This window comes from Neopsephotus bourkii, unplaced genomic scaffold (assembly GCF_033783945.1).
Source record: "Neopsephotus bourkii isolate Nb327-2 ecotype Australia unplaced genomic scaffold, CSIRO-AGI_Nbou_v1 NB_1027, whole genome shotgun sequence".
Classification (NCBI taxonomy): domain Eukaryota; kingdom Metazoa; phylum Chordata; class Aves; order Psittaciformes; family Psittacidae; genus Neopsephotus; species Neopsephotus bourkii.
The window spans coordinates 1655469-1676409 of NW_026901516.1; the positions used below are offsets into that span (position 1 = coordinate 1655469).

Sequence of the window (20941 nt, forward strand, 5' to 3'; positions counted from 1 at the left end):
TGCTAAAGGCATCACATAATATTTGCCAGGTGCATTAGCAAACACCAAGTAGCCTTAAGAGATTTACACTACCAGACAGTAGACAGGTTATTCATTTATCAGAGAACTCTAATAGATCTGATTTTGACAGCATTGGCCTCTTCTGCAGGTGCTTGCCTGAGGCTGACTGAACACAGTTTTAGTCATCTTTTCTTTTAAGAGTGCTGAAATACCTATAGAGACAGTAAACCTGTGCAGTTTCATAGCTGTGCGTTAGGGTGGTAAATACCATTCCTGACATAGGAAATGCACCCCACCTGCCATTATTGGGGTTAGCAATTTTCCACCTAGTCAAATTAGATGTAATGATTTGTGCAAACATCTGTCTTTGATACACAGACTTGCTTTATCCAGCTTTCATAGATTAACAAACGGAAACAGCAAACGTGGCCATCCCTGCTTCACCTCCTGCCTTTCTTTCCCAAACAGTGGCCATAAAAGTAATTTTTCTCCCAGAGGAATTTAAAGTTAGACAAGTCTGCTGGAAAGAGCATCCAGAAATATTCATTGTGTTAGAGATATGCTAGAGCTCCCCAAAATGATGCACAGCTATATTTTGCCTTGGTTAAAAAAAACAACCAAAACCAAACCCCAAGCAATATGAGGTACATAAAATATCCTCTAATGTTTCCATCTATGAAAAATAAATTAAAAAAAAGGAAGTTATCCAAACAGGAGGAAATGTTGTCTCACACAGGCTATTGATTCTTGCCCTAGTAAGATAAAATAGCTACCCAGACTTGTTTTATCTTACAACACCACTATTAAGGTTTTCTTTAAGCATTCCTTTTGGCAGTGAGCTATTATGCTCAGTCTAGAAGGTCAGGAAACAATTATATTTTTAGTCTAAGGAAAGAATTTCAATGAAAAATATGAAACATCAAAGAATTAATCACAACAATCTATTTAGAGGCAATTAAATTAGCTGAGAAGTAATTCAGTGATATAAAAACTTTTTAATCTGAAAATCATTTAACTGAGTTTAGCCTCTAGAGAGTAAAGTCTATTTGATGACTTGCTCACAACAATATTCTTGCCTCTTCTCAAAGATTTGCAACTGGCTGTGTGGAAAACGGTGAAGAAATCCAGTGTCTGTGCAAAGAAGGCTATACTGGAGTTCGTTGTGAACGGTGAGTGACTTGTTTCTCTTTCTCAAGACCAAGGTTTCTGAGAAATACCATAAAAGCAGGTATGTTTGCACTGGGTAATATATGAATGTACACATGCATAGGATGCACATACTTAAGGATTATCTGTTTATATGAACAGCTGCTGTAATGTAGTGCTATAGTGTAATTCTAAATGTAAACCCAACTTTCCCCAAAGAAACATTCCAACTGCAACCAGATAACATTCAATGTCATTCTTTGAAAGTGTTCTAACCCAGATTGGATGGGGCTTTGAGCAATCTCATCTAGTGGAAGGTGTCCCTGCCCAAATCAGGAGAGTTGGAACTAGATGATCTTTAAGGTCCTTTCCAATCCATGATTCTATGATTCTGTGATACCCTTCATCCCAACTCATTCTGATGTGCTCCACATGTGGAGCGTACAAACACAATGCTGGAACCATCTATTTTGCTGGAACATTGCATCAGTTTGACAAAACACAAGTGACACAGCATGGCAGTTTCAGGCAGGCAAATGAGGCAATATCACTGAATTTCAAACCCAGGGGAATTTAATTGTAATAGAGTAGTGTTGTCTGGTTTGGAAATTTGAGGCCAATAACATCATGATGTCTCTCCTGAAGGTTACCTCCAGTAGCACATTGTCTTATGCTTCAAGACTGTTACCTTTGATATCTAAGCTTCAGGTTATAGACAAGTTTTCTCTTCCAGATCTAGCTTCATGATGTACCTCAGCTGCTCATCATGGCCCTTTGACCTCACATTGCCACCCCTATCAATCTTACAACAGAGTGACTTTTAAGATTATTATCTAGCCATCTGAGCAGTATATTTTACCTATAAAACATTTTCTCACACTCAGACAGGCTGCTTTGCTAGCAGGTGGCAGAGGAGGTATCACCCGTCACAAGGGTGATAATGTCATTCAGTGCCATTACTGTTTGAAATCTCAACATGTGCTTGCAGGGTGATCCTCCTTAGTATGCGTTTTCTGGTGGGATCACAGACCATAATGGTGTGATTTACTGGGTTAAGCCTTGTCAAGTTCTCTGTGTGTATATGTATGTATCTGTGTGCATTGTGTTTTTTTTCAGACTAAGTGAATTATTCCTATACGAGCATTGTGGGAGTTCTTCTATTTATAGAAAAAAAATCTGCAGTCCTTGGAAAGATATTTTTAGCATAATGCAGGGGATACTGTAAAGCAAAAATAAACCCTTTTTGTCTAAGACATGAAATCAAAAGTTCTTGAAAGTTTCCTCAGGAGAATAACTGGGGGGGGGGGGGGGGGGGTTCAAGGGAAAGTATATTTCACAAAAGTAGCTCAACTACCTAATAAAAATTACTTGTATCTCTTTATCTAGCTGTGCTCCAGGATATTTTGGAAATCCACAGAAATATGGAGGCTACTGTCAGAAATGTAATTGTAATAATAATGGACAGCTGGCGAGCTGTGACCACCTGACTGGAGGTACGTGAGAGCTTGTGAAAATGGAAGTGAGTGTTCTTTTCTCTCTGGGAAGCAAAGAAGGAAGGTACTTATCTGAGTTGTACTGAAGGAAAGATCTAGGCTTGTAAGAAATGTAGATCAATTTTAACAAAGTTTAAGATTTTCTAAAACATAACATTGTGGCTTGTTCTGAGTCATTGAATTCACCTTTGTAAGCTGTACTATTGGCTATTTCCCTTCATTAACATTAGCAATTTTATTTTCTTTTTCTGTTTCATGGATATGTTTTTAAATGCACTGTGGTTTTTCTGCTGACATGGTTAAGTCATATCTTGCCAGTCTGTGTTATGGACTTAGGAAACTGAGCAGTCTCAACATGCCTTTTTAAAATGTATTTGGGACAGATTAGTGACATCTTCAGAATCTGCATCAGTCTCTGCCTTCTTAGATATCCAAGCTAACTGTGTTTACAGTGGAAGTTAGGACCTGACTCAGGAGGCTGTTTTATAAATCCTGCTATACACCGTGCTGCAGTCTAAGACATCCATGATTTTCCCAGAATCAGTCACACATGTACTCCCCTACTAGTAAGCTCTTATAAGATTATTATGCCACTGGCATATGTTTGCTTTATCTGTTACAATTCTAAAGGGGCTGATCCTACATTCTTCGGACTGTCTTCACCTCAATTCATCTCAGTTCCTTGGGATACACATTTCTATTCAGAAGCACATCAGTCACTGCTGCTGAAAAGGACCTTATTCTCCCATATTTCCATTCCCCAATAAAATTACAATTTTCTTTCCCTGTAGACAGCTTTTCCTCCTCAGATGTCAGTGAAATGTCAAACTAATAACTCCTACTATTTCCATGCTCTTAATTTCTCTGCACTGCTGTTCGTACTGCATTCAAGTAACTGCAAGGATTACCTTACCTTTCTTTGGGCACAGAAATTAGAAAACCAGCAAGTATATGTGAACCGCTGTTGGCAGCTGGTGCAATTTTTCAATATCTAGTTTTCATTTCATATTTCATCATTGACGTAATACATCTTTATTGTATTTATAGCTGTGTGGAACAGATCCAAGCAGTGTTTGATCTTTTCTCATTCCTTTCTTCTTGAAGCAAGAGTTAGCTACGACTAACTAATCTGCAGGGCAAAATTCAACAAGTCTGTTTTCAGTTTGTCTCCAACTATACATTCTGATTAGCCCTCTTGTTCTCTGCATGAGGAATAAAACCCTCTGTGATCATCAGCACAGCATGTTCTAGCAGGTTTCTTGTGCATGATGTTCGGCACTTGGCCAGACTTTCTCATTTCACCATTTCTTGGCTGGTGCGGTTTCTGCAGAAGCTGTAGCAATAGTTTTCTTTAATTGGTACTTCAGTGTGACAGCTGAAATGTGTCTGGTGTTAGCTGAATTGCACAACAGCCAAACTGGACGGGTATTTGGATTTCAGAATGATTTCCTTCATTCTCTTACAAATATATTCTTTGTGACATGTCTCCTTTTGGCAGCAGCGCTCACTTCCAATCCCATTTAGTTTCCTGATGACTTAATGTGCAAGTGCCAAAGGAAATGGCACAGCTATGCAGTTGGTTCCATGCTGTTTCATGCTGCTCTAAAGTTCGGGTCCGACTTTATCACTGTAACCTCTCACAGTCTCAAGCTGTTGTTGACTCTTGACAGCAGCAGCCTATACCCTGAGTGCATCCTTTTCTGTCAAAGATATGCACATTTCATTTTCAAGAGGAGATGAGAGTTTGGCAGTAGGACTAAGCCTGTAAAAGAGACTTGGGCATCAAGATGGGGAATATTCCTGTCCTATACAATGGCATTTTTAGGAGCCACTTCCCATCCTGACTCCAAGAAATTGGGATCCCAGGATGTCACAATCCCACATGCACCTGGAGAGAAGTTTCGTATAATGGGGTTTGTAAAGCAAATAAACTAACTGAATCAGCACACTGGACAGGCAGCCACTTGTGCTAGCTTCTTGGAAAGTCTGTGGCAATGTTTGTTATATACCACTTGTATCTCTGGTCCAAGCTCCATGCCTTGGGTTACATACAGGGCCTCCTTCCACACATAAATGTGGATTTCTCTCAAGCTTGATTAATCCCTTAATCTCACAAACTGTGACAGGTAGTCCATAAATATTTCTCAGTTCCCTGTGGGTAAGGCATCCTTTGAGGAAACAGAATATGTGGTGTGAACATGGATGCTAAAGCGAAGGGTAAAATGCCTTAATGCTTGTAATATACTCTTGGCTCCAGTCCTGGTAGTGTTATTCTAGGCAAATTCTAGCAGTACATTCTGCCCACTTGATGTAAGAGAGCCTCTTGCTGCTACCTAAGTAGTGTATATTGGTTGGGGTTACAGTCAGTTTTCTTCAAGGGATCAAAAAGGTGTTGATCTCAGCAAGGTATAGGTGGGAGCTGAATGTTTCGGCATGCTCATGCCTTCTGGGAATTTCAGCTTGTTCACAGTGAGTGTGGATTTATGAAAGGGCAGCACTGTGTTTTGCATGGCTGCCAACCATGAAAAGTGAAGGCAAAAATGCAGTAGTAATATCTATAAGAAAACTTTGACTGCTAATGAGACTCTTGTGATTTCAGAATGTTTCAATAATGAACCAAAAGATGTGGATCCCAATGAAGATTGTGACCGTAAGTAATAAAGTAGAACTGGACTTGGATTGCCTGCTGCTGGCTTTGGGTACATATCAATGACTTTTTAAGGGGGACACAGTTTAAAAAGGACTGGAGCTGTCCCGTAATGAATCTTCTGAAAACAAATATTCAATGAAACACTTAAAATATAAAAGAGGTGGTCAATTAGCCAGATGTAAATGGGGCCTCCTCCTTATTTCTGCCTCTGATCACTCCCCTTAATACTCTGGGCTTTGTTGTTGCATTTGCTGTTCAGGCAATCCTAGATGACAAGCATCAAAGTGTTTCTATTGCATCTCATTTATTAATATAACCAGTGAAATGTTCTCTGCACCAAATACTAATCGCAAGTATTGCTTTCATTTGCTCATGCACCCTCCAGCTTGCGATAGCTGTGTAATGACACTGCTGAAGGATTTGAGCACAATAGGTGATGAGCTTCAGCTGATTAAGTCTCAGCTGCAAAATGTCCATGCAAGTAGCCACACACTGGAGCAGATGAGACGTTTGGAAACACGCATCAAGGACTTAAAGGTAGGTACACACATACAGAAAAGCAGATTTCAGATTAAGCTGATAAGAGCTGAACCTACGAACTTCATCTTTTTGTCACCTTGCAAGGAAACATACGTTAATGCTTGATTCCACATACCAGATGCTGACAGCACTGGGCTTCACCTGTTAGAGGACAGTTGTTTCCATGTCATTCTCTGTAAGAGAATCAGTATCTCTGCTTTTTCTGAGGCCTGCTCACCTTGAAAGCTGTATCTCCAAGATTTCCCTATAGCTCTGTCCTTTTCCAGCACTTATACCTCTGCATTACCAAAAATCCTTAACATTCCAATTGCCAATACCAAAATTCATCCTAAAAAGAATCTCTTTGGTTGGAATAGCAGTTGCTATACTCACAGATAAGAAAGCCCAGGGTTTGGGCAAAAACTGGTCAGCTTTCATGTCAGTAATGCTGCTTTTATTTACCTTGGATAAAGATCTAACCCAGTGACTTTTTGCTTTTGTGTCTCCTGTGTATGAGTAATTAATTGGATTTTTTTTTCTTTCTTTTCAGGGTTTATTGAACAACTACCGCTCTGTTGTACGCAATCAGGGTTCAAAGGTAGATGAATTGGAGACAGAATTCTTTAACCTAAATCATGATGTAAATGCTCTGCAGGAAAAGGTGACTTACCAAATCAATTTAAAAATACGCTTTTCTTTACGACATATTAGCATGCTGTATCCAGATATTTTTAACCTAATAATGTTTTGCCCTTGCTAGGCTGAAGCGAACTACAAAGCAGCTGAGATACTATTTAATAATTTTGGCCAAACTCATCAGAAAGGAAAGGATTTGGTTTCACAAATACAAATAGTTGTCAATAATATACAAGGTAAAACCAATTTTTAACTCCATAGCATGTTTTGTTTTATGGAATCTTTTAAAGTTTACTTACAATATTCTTAATTAAGCATAGATTTTTTTTTGAAAACAGCTTCATAAATCAGAACTTGGACATGGCTGTGAAATTTCCTCTTCCTATTAGAAATATATAACGTTAGTTTAGGAGACTACCTTCTCTCTGTAGTGAATAGGGACAAAGAGGATTTAGCACAGACACATTTAGAGCTATAAATGACTATCCTGATTTTAGTCTGACTTTAGTCAGGACTCTCACAGGCTCTTCAAAGTTAGAACCTTAAAAATGTTGCTGTGAAGTTGGTGAGTTAGGACAAATTTCAATCCCAATGCCATCTTACTAGCTCCCATTGTGTAACATGGCATACTTTTCAGCTTAATACAGTTAATGCAAAATGGATCTGCTTCATTAAGGAATTACAGAATAGGCATGTCTTTTTCACAAAAGTTTGTCATTTTTGTATTTTGCATAGGCTTAAGTGCATTCCCTCCTTGACTCTGACGATTTTTTTTTTCAGTGCTCTTGGAACAAGTATCTGGTACAAATGCAGAAAGTAACAACTTACCCTTGGGAGATGCTGCCAAAGAACTGGCCGAAGCTCAACGCATGATGATGGAGATGCGAACCCGCAACTTTGGCCAACTTCAAGCAGAGGCAGAGAAGGAGCGAACAGCAGCTCAGCTGTGTAAGAGCTTGTTCTCTTAGCTTCTTACTCTCTAGAAAGATCGATCTGAAATCTGAAGCATTACTGATTGTTTGGGAGGTAGTGCAGGGAAGCGCACTTTGCAGTGTATCCCTGGGATCAGTAGCAGTTGTTAGTCGACAGGAAAGTGGTAGTTCTGGAGGGATTTTTAGTTTGTTATGGAAGAAACTGAGTTGAGCTGGGGAAGAGACCCAGTAGATCCTTCCTTCATAATTAGGTTTATCTCAGTAAAATTAAGAAATAGCCAATCCTAACATCCTTATGGAGTACTATGGTACCTGCAGCTATTTTAGAGGAACTACAGGTGTAATTTAACAACAGATTTTCAGAATCTGCTCGAGTGGTCCAAGGGCCAGATCATACAAAGATAAGGAAGTTCAGAAGTTCTGGTTGCACTTGTACGCCCTTATATGTTCTCTGTATGTATTTAACCAGGACATTCAGAAACCTGATTGCAGACATTAGAGACAGCAAGTACATCAAAGTCACAGGCTTATCTCATAAGCAGGGGCGTAGTTGAGGAATGCGAAAGACCTTACAAGTGGTAGACATATCCACTAACTTTGGAGTTTGATACCTACCTCAGAGAAACTCTTCTGTACCCTATCTCGTAGGCAGTGAAATAGGCACTCCTAAGAGAGCGATTAATTTGATCTCTTTTATGTTCCTAACTTCTTTGAGATTGAACATGCCCTTATCTCTCCAGTGGTTACAGAGGAAGCTTTGGTGACTGGCACAGATGTAGCTATCTACATTGTAGATGAAATTGTTGATGAAATTGTTAGTTGCACATAAATAAAAAAAAAGTCAGTTTTTGCTGATTTTCATCCTTAATTTAGAAATTGCCAAATAAATGCAATTATTTCTGCTCTATGTCTGCAACAGCAAACTAGCGAGCATATTTGACCCAGTGAGATGCTGAATAGCATCTCTGCTACAGTAACACTGAAATTAGCACTGCGAAGGGTGCTTAGTATTTCACACAACCACAACTTTCTAATTCTAAATGTCAAGCCCTTTTGAAGGAAGTTTGTTCTGGTTCACTCTCTGAACAAAACTTTTCTTTCTGGTCCTGATACTGCAGTACTGGCACGTATTAAGAATGAACTACAAAAGTACCACCAAGAAAATCATGGGCTTATTAAAATTGTGAGGGAGTCATTGAATGAATATGAATCAAAAATCACTGACCTTCGTGAAGCTCTGAATGAAGCGACGGGACAAATCAAGCAGGCTGAAAACTTAAACAGAGATAATGGAGTTCTGCTGGAAGACATTAAGGTAATGTCAGGGCTTGGGAGAAGAAAGTTAAACCTCAGGAGATAAGTGCTTTTAACCTTGCAAAGCCAAGTAGCGCTAATGCTTTAGACTTTCTTCAAGGTCTTTTTCCATCTTTTGGTGTATGTATGGACAGCTATAAATATAGCCTACTCCCATTTGTGGTCTCTTTATGTGACTGGGACAGTGTGACCAAGACTAGCTGTGATGAATGGGAGTCTCTGCCTAGCACTTCTCTTCAGCTGCCACTAGCCTTTTGTTTTTTCCTATTCTGGATCAAATTCCTGACGTATTTTTTTAATACAGGAAGTTGCTTAAAGTATTTTGCCTTATCAGTCATGAAAGATGGGAGCGATAATGTGTGCAATACTGTTAAATTATTTGGGATTAGTATTCTACAGAACTTTTTCTGAGATCTCACCAGAAAGGTGACAAGAAAAAGCTGCACTCCTGAGAGTGATTGATTTTTAGAGCTGGTGAAGTAGTACAATAAAAAAAGGTATGCTGCAGGACTCATTCTTTTACATTAAATGTGGTTTTGCTAGAATATGTCAGTGGTTTAGCACGCTCATGTCCATCCAGTTTACTAACACTGCTTGAACAAAAGAATTTCAACAGTCCCTTTTGACATTTAATTGTACCTTCATGTGCATTGACTGTACAATATGATTGGCAAATAAGTATGCACAGTTGTGTTCAATGATGGATGCATCTGTACAAGTGCATCTGCTACTGATACACTTACCTGGCAGAGATTGAACACGTTGCAATGAAAGAAAGGTAACACACCCTTACCTGCAACACCACTTGTCTGTCTGGGTTTGTGGGATGCCATTGCCATGGAGCTACACTGTGGATTGTCACAGGGCTGCTCAAGACCAAAGAGCTTCATTCCTCTCACAGCTTTCAAGAGGATAAGGTTGGGAGGTTTCTCACCCCTTTCTGATAAGATCCCCAGATGAAGGGTTACTGCAAGCGTTTTATTTCTGACTTTGAGAGAACTGAAAAGATTAGGATAGTCACCAGGGAGCTGGTTTTGAAGTTTCCAGATTTAAGAGGTCAGACACTTAGATGGCCTGTCCTGACAGTTCATCTCAGCTGACCCTTAGTACTTTTAATTTGATTGCTCATAACTGACCTATTGTAGCCTGGTGCCCAGTGCTATTCTATGCTCCTGCAGACTCCTGAGTTTTCTCACACTTCTAATCAGTAGGATATCATTAGTCTTTAAACAGTATAGGCACCTGATTAACAGAGCGAGAGTACCTTTGGTAAATCCTACTGCAAACTAGATTAGGTAGATATGGTTTTCCCCGTGTCTCATTTTTAACCCAGTCACATTTTTCCTCAGAAACGGATTGAGGAGACAAATGTACAACAGAATGGTATCTTGGATATTCTAAGCTCTGCCCGATCTTCCCTGACACAAGCTAACAGCGTGCTTGGATTACTGCAAAAGAGCAAAGAGGTATAATTAACCTTCTTATGGTCAGACCCCCCCCAATGTCTTGCTGTCACTATAATGGGTAGCATAGTTCAGCAGCTAGAGAAGTTAGTGTAAGAGAAGCTTGTTGATGTGTGAGCTGCAGATACTGGAATGTGGTAGAATATCTGTGAGAAATGCCATTATGCAATTGTGTTATTCTTGTATTTTTTTCTGGGCAATAGCTTTTAACCACTGTCAAAGACAGGGTAGTGGGCTAGAAGGATCTGACTCAGTTTTTACCTAATGGGCCTGGAAGCATAATGTAATGACTATCAGTTGTTTCCAGTAATCTGCAGAATAATTTGTAAGGAAATGTTTTGTCCCTTGGTCTTGTCAGGTGCAAGGTATGTGTAACACTGAAGGAGACAAAGACAAAATCAAACGTGTATGAATACAAATAAAATTTTGTCTATATAAACCCATAGGAATATGAAAGCCTGGCTGCTAAGCTGGATGGAGCAAGGAAGGATATGAATGAAAAGCTGACAAATAGCTCCTTATCAGCAAGCAAAGAACCGTTGGTGGTGAGGGCTGAGGAACATGCCAAATCTTTGCAAGACTTGGCAAAACAACTGGAAGAGTATGTTGCCATTTCTGTAAATGAGCCATTTTTGTACATAACATCCATGGTTGCAATGCTCTGTCTGTAACTTTACTTGCTTTAATGACTATTTGCAAAGTTAGAAATTTGTTTTCTTTTTCTGCTTCTTCGTGATGTACAGATGATTTCTTCCCTTTTTTCCCCACAAATCAGGTCTTTCTGTATTTTTTGTGACTTTTTCCTTTTCCCAGAAGTGGGGGGTTGCCATTATACAGTTTTGTATTACTGCACTAACACTTCATTAACTTCTTACTAAAGAGAAAATCCTCATGTATAGAATGGGAAGATGTTTATAATATCTTTTTTGTAGTGTTATTTCCTGTACCTGTACTCAGGGATACTTTTATTATATCAATGAATTGAGGCAAATAATTGGAAGAAATGCTATCTTGTCAGTCTTCAGACACACCTGAAGCGTTAGTGAGGAAAAGACTTCTTATGGTTTTCTCATCCTTCAAGGAATCTTCTAGGAAGGCAAAAAAATTATTCACTTGATGTGAATCAAGTATTTCCTTCTCCATTACTTGCCATTATTTGTACTTTACCTTGGAATTAGGACTGAGGTTTTGGAGACCTTTTATGGTCAGCAGAACAAAATGGAAAAAATGGTATCCCGATTTATAATTTTTTCCTGTGCAAGTTGTTTGAATTTTGTCATTAATCCAAGTAGAAACTCTCAAAAAGTAAAACTCAAAGATACCTAACTCAGCTGGAAAATTCTTGCTTTAAAAAAATTAGTTTCCACTGTGATTTTTTTCACTTAAGAAGACACTGTTCTCACAAATACAAGGCAGCTAATACAGAGCAATAGTGTAGCTCATGGGGAGTGGGTAGAAGAGATTTTGTCTGTTGTTTCTAATTCCTGAGCCGTCATATTGGTTCTTGGGGAAAACATAAGAGGTCTTGCAGTTGCTCCATCCTGTGCTCCATCTGCCACTCCTGTAGGATGCTGGAACTGCCAGAGATGGTCTGGAAGCTGCAATTCTAAACTGAATTGTATTTGGACAGCTGTGATCAAGGGGGCTTATTGACCTTGTGCATTGGTGAATTCTCCCTATCATTTAAAGGCTGCTTTGGAGGCCCATAGTAGTGCTTTTCCAAATGCATGAGCTTATACTCTTTTTCTTACTCTGAAGAATCTTGAAGAATCGTATTGGTCTGCCTCCAGGATTGATACTTTTTCAGAATGAAACTACAGATCTAACTGATGTGCACGCAGTGCTGTGTATTATTTTCAGTATTGGCATTACTTTGAAAATCCGAAGTTCAGATCTATTTTGAATACTCTTTTAATTCCACAGTCATTGCAGAGGACTGAATTTTTCAATCTGTTTCCCACAGAATAAAGAACAGTGCCAGGAAGGACGAGTTGGTAGGCTGCGCTGTGGAAGCTTCTACTGCCTATGACAATATTATTAATGCCATCAAAGCGGCAGAGGAAGCAGCCAAAAAAGCTGGGAATGCAGCTGACTCAGCTTTATCAGTAAGTATCCATAAGTGGCCAAATGCTGGTGAACCTGTTACAACTAGATATTACTCTTTTTCTCTTGATTCAGCACGAAAGATGCTAAAGCATTAGTTAATGCCTTTCTGATGAGGTTGTCCATATAAATACTAATTGTTCCTTCCAGTACAAAATAGAGATCTGCATAAGGCAAGCCCTGTAATCACTAAAGGTGATTTCAGGTATTCACTTTTACTTTGCACTAGTAATACCCACAAGCTCTTCAGCCGTGGGTATAGCACTTCTTAACAGCCGTGTGCTATTAATTTCTTCCTAATACTCCAAAATCAGAAGTTTGCTAAAGACCAAGATTGTATTATGCTTAAATTAATCCTAACAATTGTCGTTAAAGGTGGTGTTCTTCATGTGAAAACTCTGCCCTTGCGTAGTTGCTTTTTTAAGATGGATTGGGCTATCTCTTTTACTCTTTAAATGTTAGTATATTTAGTTAAGCAATCTTACAGTACCATGTTTCTCTTTATCATTAGACTGTGAAGAGAGAAGACCTATCAGGAAAAGCTGCAAGGTTAAAAACTGAGAGCACTACACTCTTGAATCAAGCACAGGAGACTGAAAAGACATTGAAAGGTACCAAGAAAGAAGGTGACAGTAAAAATATTGGCACGACATGAGAAGCTGTCACTGAACTGAAAATTTTCACAGTTCAGAAATCTCTGCAGCACATATTGACCCAGAAGAGGCTGGTTATGATGAGACATCTTGTTGTGGCTATTTCCAATAGTAAAGACGCTAGAAAAATTTCCTACATCTGCTTATGCTATACACCTTTGCAGTACTCCTGTCCAGCAAATGTTTCGCCTTATGTTTGTTTAGCAGTGCATTCAATACTCCATGGCAACACGAGCTATGGAAGAGTGAAGGCTGGTGCTGTGGCATCACCTGTCCAACAGAAAGGTGGTATTTTGGTTTAAAATTCATGCAGGACATTCCCTGTTTTTCAGCCATTGGTCCAACCCTTGAAGATATAAAGCAAAGGCTTGATGTCACTGATGGAAAGAAGAATACACTGCAAGTTGATCTTGTTACTCTTCAAAATAATCTCAATGGGATAAATAGAGGTTAGTTATTTACTGATCACTTCTGTTTGCCTCTTTCACCTATTACTATAAGAATCTGCATATGCGTTTGTGTGTGCGTTTCAGATGACATAGACAGCATCATCACCGGTGCAAAGAACATGGTAAAAAGTGCCGAGGATGTCACAACCAATGTATTGGATGAACTGCTCCCAATTCAAGAAGATGTGGAAAAAATGAAGAGTACCTATGGAAGCACACAGAGCGCTGGCTTCAATAAAGCATTGATGGAGGCAAACAATTCAGGTACTGCAGGTGCTACCTGAGACCTGCCAAGTCACTGTTAGGTGAAGATGGTCAGTTTTGCAGCAGAAATTTTAGTGATCCAAAAGTTAAGCACCTAGCGTAAGCTACTATTCTGAGCTTTCTTTATTGCCAGTAGAAAGGGACAGGTAGAGCAGAAGGTGACTAAGGCCATTCTGTGGAACATGTTAAAAGATGGCTGGTCCCTAAAGATTTGGAGGCCAGTTATTAGCAGGGTGTCCCAGACTTTAGTACTAGAGCAAATCCTTTTTAACATCTTAATGATCTGGATGATGGGAGAGAGTGTGCCCTCAGCAAGTTTGCTGGTGACACAAAACTGTGAGGAATGGATGGTACACTAGATGGCCATGCTGCCATCCAGACACGTTGCAGAAATAGGCTGACAGAACCTCATGAACTTCAACAAGAAGAAGTCCTGTACTGGAGGAGAAAACCCCCAGTGCACCAGTATATGCTAGGGGATGGCTAAGCTGGAAAGCAGCTTTGCAGAAAATGGCTTGTGGGTGATGGTGGGCACCAAGTTGAACACGAGCCAGCAATGTGCCCTTGCTGAAAAGAATGAAACACAGGAGGTTCCCTCTGAACATCAGGAAAAATAGTCTTTTACTGTGAGGGTGACCTAGCACTGGCACAGGTTGTCTAGGGAGGTTGCAGAGTCGCCATCCTTGGTGATCTTCAAAAGCCATCTGGACAAGATTTTGGGCAACTGGCCCTGCTTGAGCATAGGGGTTGGACAAGATGATCTTCAGGGGTCCCTTCCAACCTCAGCAGCTCTGTGATTCTGTGATTTTTCTACTACACTGACTAAAGAAGGGACCTAGGTAGGTCCAGCTTAGGCTAGATGTCTGTTGGCTGAAATTAAGTGAAATGGACTGCATAGAGCCTGCGTTGAATACAAAATAAGGGACAATCACAAACAGCATCTTTTTTTCATCTTTTCAGCAACTTTGGCTGATAAAGTCAAGTGAGAGTAAACATTTCAAATAAGACAAATACAAGAGCTAGCCCTGCATGTTATTGCAGTCATAAGTCATCCCTGAAGTTGCAAGACCAGCTTAGGAGTTCTATTTAGAAAAATAACAGGTCTTGATTTCTTTTTATTTGCCTTCTGCATCACAGGGTTGCAGTCTGCTAATACTTACAGGCTTGTTTTTTTATTCCTCAATCACAGGAGATGAAAAATTGTTTCCCATTTTAATGAAAGTTTAAGTTCTCATATCAACTCCTTTTCTCCTGAAATAAACCTGCCCTGATATCATAAGGCTCACTACTGAATTGTGATGACTAGCAACCCTGACACAAGAATATACGGTGTAACCTACTCAGTCAGGCCAGCAGTCTGCCTATCCCAGTATCCACTCTCCAACAGCTGCAGATGATGTTACTCAGGGAATGCACATAAGCCTGACCGCTCTCTGTTGTCCATTATCCTTATCCTGCCTTAGCATCCCCAGTCACTCAATAATAATGTTAGAGAGAATATCCTGTCTGTTCTATTGAATAGTTTTTTCTGGACCTGAATTTATCTAATATGTTTTTGGATGTGCTGATTCTGTCTGCATCTGCAAATACCTTTGGCCACAAATTTCCAGAGTACCATAACCTCTGTTTAAACTCCTAGTTTCAGTAAGGGCTTCTTAATATTGTAGAATTAATGAAAACAGTACTGTCATCACCGTGCTCATTGCTTTCCTGATAGTTGTGTAGTGCTATCACATTTTTGCATCTGTTTTCCTCCTCCTTTCCATCATCAGTGATGGTTTTTTCTTTCATTGCAGTAAAGAAATTGACAAACAAACTTCCAGATCTGTTCAGCAAGATCGAGAGTATCAACCAACAGCTAATGCCAACAAGCAATATCTCTGAGAATGTGAATCGTATAAGAGAGCTAATTCAGCAGGCAAGAGATGCTGCAAACAAGGTCTGTCCCGAACGCTGCAATTGTTCTTGACCTCAGTGGTTTGGACACACATCAGTGCTTTGATCCTCTTTATCTTTCTAAAACTTTTTTTTTTTTAAATGTATGTGAAAGACCAGGCATAAATTTAATTCAACAGCACCACCCAGCACTTAAAGTAACTGTGATGATGAGAAGCATAATAATCTGTACATAAAAATGAGTGGATGCAGTAGCATTCTGCTTCATCCTCCTCCCCTAGGGTTTTTTTCCAGGGCATCTCTGATACTTATTTGTACAATAGTCTCTTGTCTTCCAAGGTATTGTGGTGGCTTTGGCAGCAGAGATAGAGTCGGCTGTGTAGCTTAATGGCAGGGCTGTTCACCGTGCTTGGACAGCTGAACGCTGACACTGCCAAAGAAGTTGTATAGCCCAGTGCTCTTATATCTCCAGCTGCCTCAAGATGTCAGGAGTTGGCTACTAGCATCTTCTTACTAGACTGCCATTTGTCCATCTGAAGGGATAGCATGGCCTCAGGTCCCTGAGAAGCATCCCTAAGGTCATCACAAATAACCTACAGTCACAGTGAAAAAGAGAAATCTGTGACTGTGGTGCAAATAGCTGTAATAGGATGTGTCTTTGTTAACATCAGAGGTGCATTATAATTTCCAACAGCTAGTCCAGTCCAAGTGAAGCATCAGGATCTGTATGTAGACATCTAAATAATTCATAGGTTTACTCTATAGAGCTGCAGGGCACATTCTTCCCTGTCCGTGTATTTAAGGTAACAATTACTTGACAGAGGTGTGGTAAGGGTTGATTAATTGATGTCTGTAGTAAAAAAGTACTGTGTTAAGTTATAAGGGTTGACAATACAGAATGCCGTATTATCCAGCTTGTTTCAATTATATTGTTTGGTAGGATTAGAGTCCAAATCTGTAGTAATTGATGGCTGTAAAATGACTACGATATGCAATAGGTTACTTTGCAATTAAACGTAACACTGAACTAAGTAGGAGTAGTAACAGATAGTTATAGTTGTTATAGTAGCAACAGCTAATTATATTGAATATTTTCTTTCTTACCAGGTTGCTATTCCTATGAGGTTCAATGGCAGCTCTGGTGTGGAAGTTCGACCTCCAAGCAACCTTGAAGATCTGAAAGGCTATACTTCACTTTCTTTCTTCCTCCAAAGACCTCAGACGAAATCAGGCAATCCCCAGAGGGCATCAAATAAGTTTGTACTGTACCTGGGTAATAAAAATGTAGGTATATTTTGATACTCAAGCTGGTCTTCAGACAACATACTTGAGAAACAGATGGGAGATTATTTATTTTGACTGAAGTTCATAGCTACAGTTGGCCCATTTCTTCATGACTGCCATTATGTGGGGGCAGCAGTGTTTTGTTCATTCCTCCACTGATAACATAACTTGTTGGATGACTGACTGCTTTGCCCTTTGATGCTTTGCTGTTTTGCTGCTGTAGGATTTACTTCTCTGTCATGGATACCATCACACTGTCTTGTCAGAACTGACAGTTTCTGCAGCAGTCAGCACAAACTCAGCCTAAATCCTGCCTCAACGTTTTGACTTTTCACAGTATTAAGTCTCTGTGAGTTTCTCTGTTGGTACATAGAAAGTAATCATTTCAGGTTTAAAATTCTTTCTCTTCTGAATATGCAGAATAAACCACACCTGCTTGTGCATTCAGGCTTGCTCAAGAACCATCAAACACTTCAAAAACTTCCTGCATGCAATTCCTAACTATGCATTTTAAGTCTTGTCATCTGATAACAGTCATATCTGTAGTGAGTCTTGTGCATACACAGAAAGCAGCTTAAGGGTAGTTGTTCTACATTGGATTTCATCTTTTTATCCCCTCAATATCTGGCATTTTATCCCAGGATATCTGTTGACAACATTTTAATTGCTACTTGTAAAATATGGCATGTTGAAGAAATAAAATGTGAATTGTTTGGGGAAATGACTGCTTTCAGGTAACTCTGTAGGAACCATTGTCCTGACTGAGTCTCACTCTAAATGTCTTTTCTATTTTGCAGATGTTGGGCCTAATTTTTTGGAAAGGTGTCATGTTCTCATGGCGTTAGCAAGGAGATGTTACAAATGTGAAAATTATTTAGCTACTATTGTTATAAAAATAGAAAGCCACAGATTACTTTTCAGTTCATTTATAGCTGCATTTGTTGAACCAATGCAACACATTACTCACTGAATCACTCCAACATATAAGATTACCATTTTTTCTTCACAGAACTGCTAAACTTAATAACGATTCTCATTATTAGGTGGGCGGATGTCTTATGACTCATGCACAGTATGATGAGGTTTCTGAGGAAGTGCTGCTGTATTTTACATTCATTAACATTAATCATTCATTAATTATTTTTATTATTTGCTTTGCTATTCTTAGGCTTCCAAGGACTATATTGGCATGGCTTTGAAAGATGGTCACCTTACCTGTGTCTATAACCTGGGAGATGGTGATGTAGAAGTAGATGTGCAGCCTTTTGTGACTCAAAGTGAAACTGAGGAAGCTGTTATGGATCAAGTAAAGTTTGAAAGGTATAGGACTTACAGTTGCACAGCAATCGATTCCAAAAACTGCTAAGAACATATTTTAATAGCATGATGTGGTATTTTGCCTGTCTCTTTTGCTTTTAGGATTTACCAGTATGTAAAGCTGAATTACATCAAAGCAGCAACATCAGCTTCTCCAGAGTATGAAAGCCCTTTGACTGCAGGCAGTGGAGGCACTGACGTGCTTCTAAATCTCGATCCCAGCACTGTTGTCTTTTATGTTGGAGGATACCCACCAGATTTTAGGGTACAAATTGTTGCTTAATTTTTTAAAGAGATGTCCATGTTAATCATTCTGTTGTTCTTACAAGTAAAGATCGGAACTAGCAGCCACTCAAAGGCTCTGTAAAAGTTTATCTATATCAACAGGAATAGACAGGATGTAAGGAGACACTAGTTGCTACAGAAGGTGACTGATGTGTCATATGCTGAAATTCAAAGAAGGGGGAGCATGATGGTATTTCATTTGCTGAGGAAAGCATGAAAACTGTCCACCCCTGCTAAGTACAATTCCCAACACATCCATATGACTCCACTTTAAATTGTGCTGCAGTACTCCTGGGGTGGTATCAGATGGTTTGCATATTATACACAAAGAAATAATAATTTTTTGCTATTTAGAATGTCATCTTCTGTGTCTCACTAATATTTGAATAATATTACTAATAGTCTTAGCAGTTACATGTCAATGTAAATATTGCCAGCTAGATGTTGATGGAATGTTTTTGGTGGCACTATTTTGCAGCCGCCACGTAAACTGGATTATCCTCATTACGAAGGCTGCATTGAATTAGACAACCTAAATGAGCATATTATCAGCCTTTACAACTTCAAGAGGACATTTAATCTCAATACCACTGAAGTGCAACCCTGCAGAAGGTACGGTATAAACACAGAAGTGTTTCAGAGTTCTGTGATTTTATCATTATGAATTCTTGTCTTTTCCCATCCAGAAGAGTAACTACTGTGGCTAAACTGGTGATTTTTTTCTAACTTTTTGTCATTACTGCATTTCTTAGAAAAAATCCTCAGTGTTGGCATGCTCACATGTATGGTGATCTCAGTCCACTGGCCAACAATTTAAATGTTACAATACCCAGACACAACTCATGGACTAATGCATTCACCTCCTTTTAATGTAAATATCACATTAAGCACAAAAAAGTCTCTCACTATGAATTCCTCTCTGAAGACCATATGCGGATCCAATAGAAGCCAGTGGAAGGTTTTCTTTTTACTTGGGTTAGATCAGAATTTGGCTCTATTTGTGGCCCTGCACCAAATGCCTCAACTTAAGCTTTCTTAAAATTATAATGGCAGTAAGTCCATGTGGTAATAGTTCTTGCTCTCACATCTGTGTCATCGAATTATTACAGGTATAAAGAAGAGACTGACCAAAGCTATTTTGAAGGCACTGGTTATGCAAGTGTCACATTGAAAGAACTAAATACCCACAGCCGAGTACGCTATGAGCAGACAATTGAGACTACTGCAGACGAAGGCATTGTCTTTTTTGCAGAAGATGGGGTAAATTTGTGGAATGCTTCTGTCTGTTTTGGGGTCCAAGAACATTTTTAGAAACTTCACTTGAGAACTTGTTAGATTTAGTAACTACTACAAGGAAATTTCTTAAAAGCATTATTTTTGTCTATGTGGCAGATTAGTAGATTCTGCTGTATTTTTAGTGTCACACAGTTTAGTTTTAGGTAGTACTGCAAGGAGCAGGGAGATGGACTCACTGATCTTTATGGGTCCCTTCCAACCTGAGATATTCTATGATTCTAGAATGGCTGCTGAATACTCACTTTGTCAAGGCTGAGAAAAAAAATCATTCCAAGTAGCCCCTCCATTAGGCCATTCAGAGAATTCAGAACTGGGGGCAGGCAGGGAGGATGTAATTTGAATCAAGCCAATTTTGAAATGCTGAAATCCTCCAAAAGTGGAAGTGCATTCTTCCCAAATCTAGATATGGGTGGTAACAGAGGAAGGAAAATTTAGTTTGTGACATGCTGACTTCTGCCTGTAAAGGTGCTCAAAACAGTATTGATGCTACTTATCGAATAGTATTATAGACATATTTGCAATCACTTCGACATCTTCTGTCTACTTTCTCAATGCTCAGTAGACATCTTGAAATGACAAAAAGTCCTCTAGAGACTTGAAGAATACATCTGGAGCTGATACCAGATCTATTTATAACAGTTTAAGGTAATTATAGCTGGTTATTGTAAGTTTTAATCGGCTTTGTGTTACCTTTTCCACCAAAAGCATTATCAAAGCAACTAGATAGCTTCATTAAAATTATTCACAGGACAGTGAAATATAAGAAATGTTGGCAGTTTAATTGTGTTGGTGTTTTGTTGTTTTTTTTTATTTCAGGATCAGTTCATCAGTGTACTTATTAAAGATGGTCACACAGTTTTTAAATACAAAGTTGGCTCTGAGCCTCCAAAAGAAATAGAAACCAACGCAACTGTAAATGATGGAACATATAAACAAGTATGTCATTTTAAACAATCAAGTGATCATTATTTGCAAAATTACTCATTTAACTGAAACTAAACATCCGGTTGTGAAGTTTAGTTGTGAAGTTTTCCTTTTGTCTTGAGGATATCAAGCTTCTGGGGATTACTTTGGACATGTGAAAATTAATCTTTCTACTGTTGTGTTTTCTGGTGAATAAATTCAATTTTAACAGAAAAAGCAGCAAAGAAGAAAATTTTGACAGAGAAATGCTTTATTTAAACAGACCTGTGTACATTGCTATTATTAACACCAGTTTAATAAATAGATTAGTGCTTTTA

General features: G+C 39.0%; 1 protein-coding gene and 1 long non-coding RNA gene across 3 annotated transcripts in view; one reads left to right on the forward strand and one right to left on the reverse strand.

Moving 5' to 3' along the window:
- Positions 1 to 20941, forward strand: part of LAMA3 (laminin subunit alpha 3) — a 106654-nt gene that overhangs the window by 73720 nt on the left and 11993 nt on the right. For both annotated transcript variants that reach the window (XM_061360505.1, XM_061360503.1), the window contains 21 exons: positions 1089 to 1169; positions 2533 to 2639; positions 5239 to 5289; positions 5675 to 5826; positions 6359 to 6469; positions 6569 to 6680; positions 7225 to 7392; positions 8495 to 8691; positions 10040 to 10156; positions 10600 to 10754; positions 12117 to 12258; positions 12768 to 12867; positions 13242 to 13358; positions 13443 to 13622; positions 15419 to 15561; positions 16626 to 16802; positions 17971 to 18122; positions 18222 to 18384; positions 18883 to 19016; positions 19514 to 19664; positions 20517 to 20636. In XM_061360505.1, the coding sequence (XP_061216489.1) occupies positions 1089 to 1169; positions 2533 to 2639; positions 5239 to 5289; positions 5675 to 5826; positions 6359 to 6469; positions 6569 to 6680; positions 7225 to 7392; positions 8495 to 8691; positions 10040 to 10156; positions 10600 to 10754; positions 12117 to 12258; positions 12768 to 12867; positions 13242 to 13358; positions 13443 to 13622; positions 15419 to 15561; positions 16626 to 16802; positions 17971 to 18122; positions 18222 to 18384; positions 18883 to 19016; positions 19514 to 19664; positions 20517 to 20636 (2830 nt within the window). The remainder of the gene's footprint in view (positions 1 to 1088; positions 1170 to 2532; positions 2640 to 5238; positions 5290 to 5674; positions 5827 to 6358; positions 6470 to 6568; positions 6681 to 7224; positions 7393 to 8494; positions 8692 to 10039; positions 10157 to 10599; positions 10755 to 12116; positions 12259 to 12767; positions 12868 to 13241; positions 13359 to 13442; positions 13623 to 15418; positions 15562 to 16625; positions 16803 to 17970; positions 18123 to 18221; positions 18385 to 18882; positions 19017 to 19513; positions 19665 to 20516; positions 20637 to 20941) is intronic.
- Positions 5842 to 8726, reverse strand: LOC133216093 (uncharacterized). The gene is made up of 3 exons (XR_009726551.1): positions 8602 to 8726; positions 7992 to 8159; positions 5842 to 6002 (listed from the first exon to the last, which is right to left on the reverse strand). It is a non-coding gene; the product is annotated as an uncharacterized LOC133216093 (long non-coding RNA).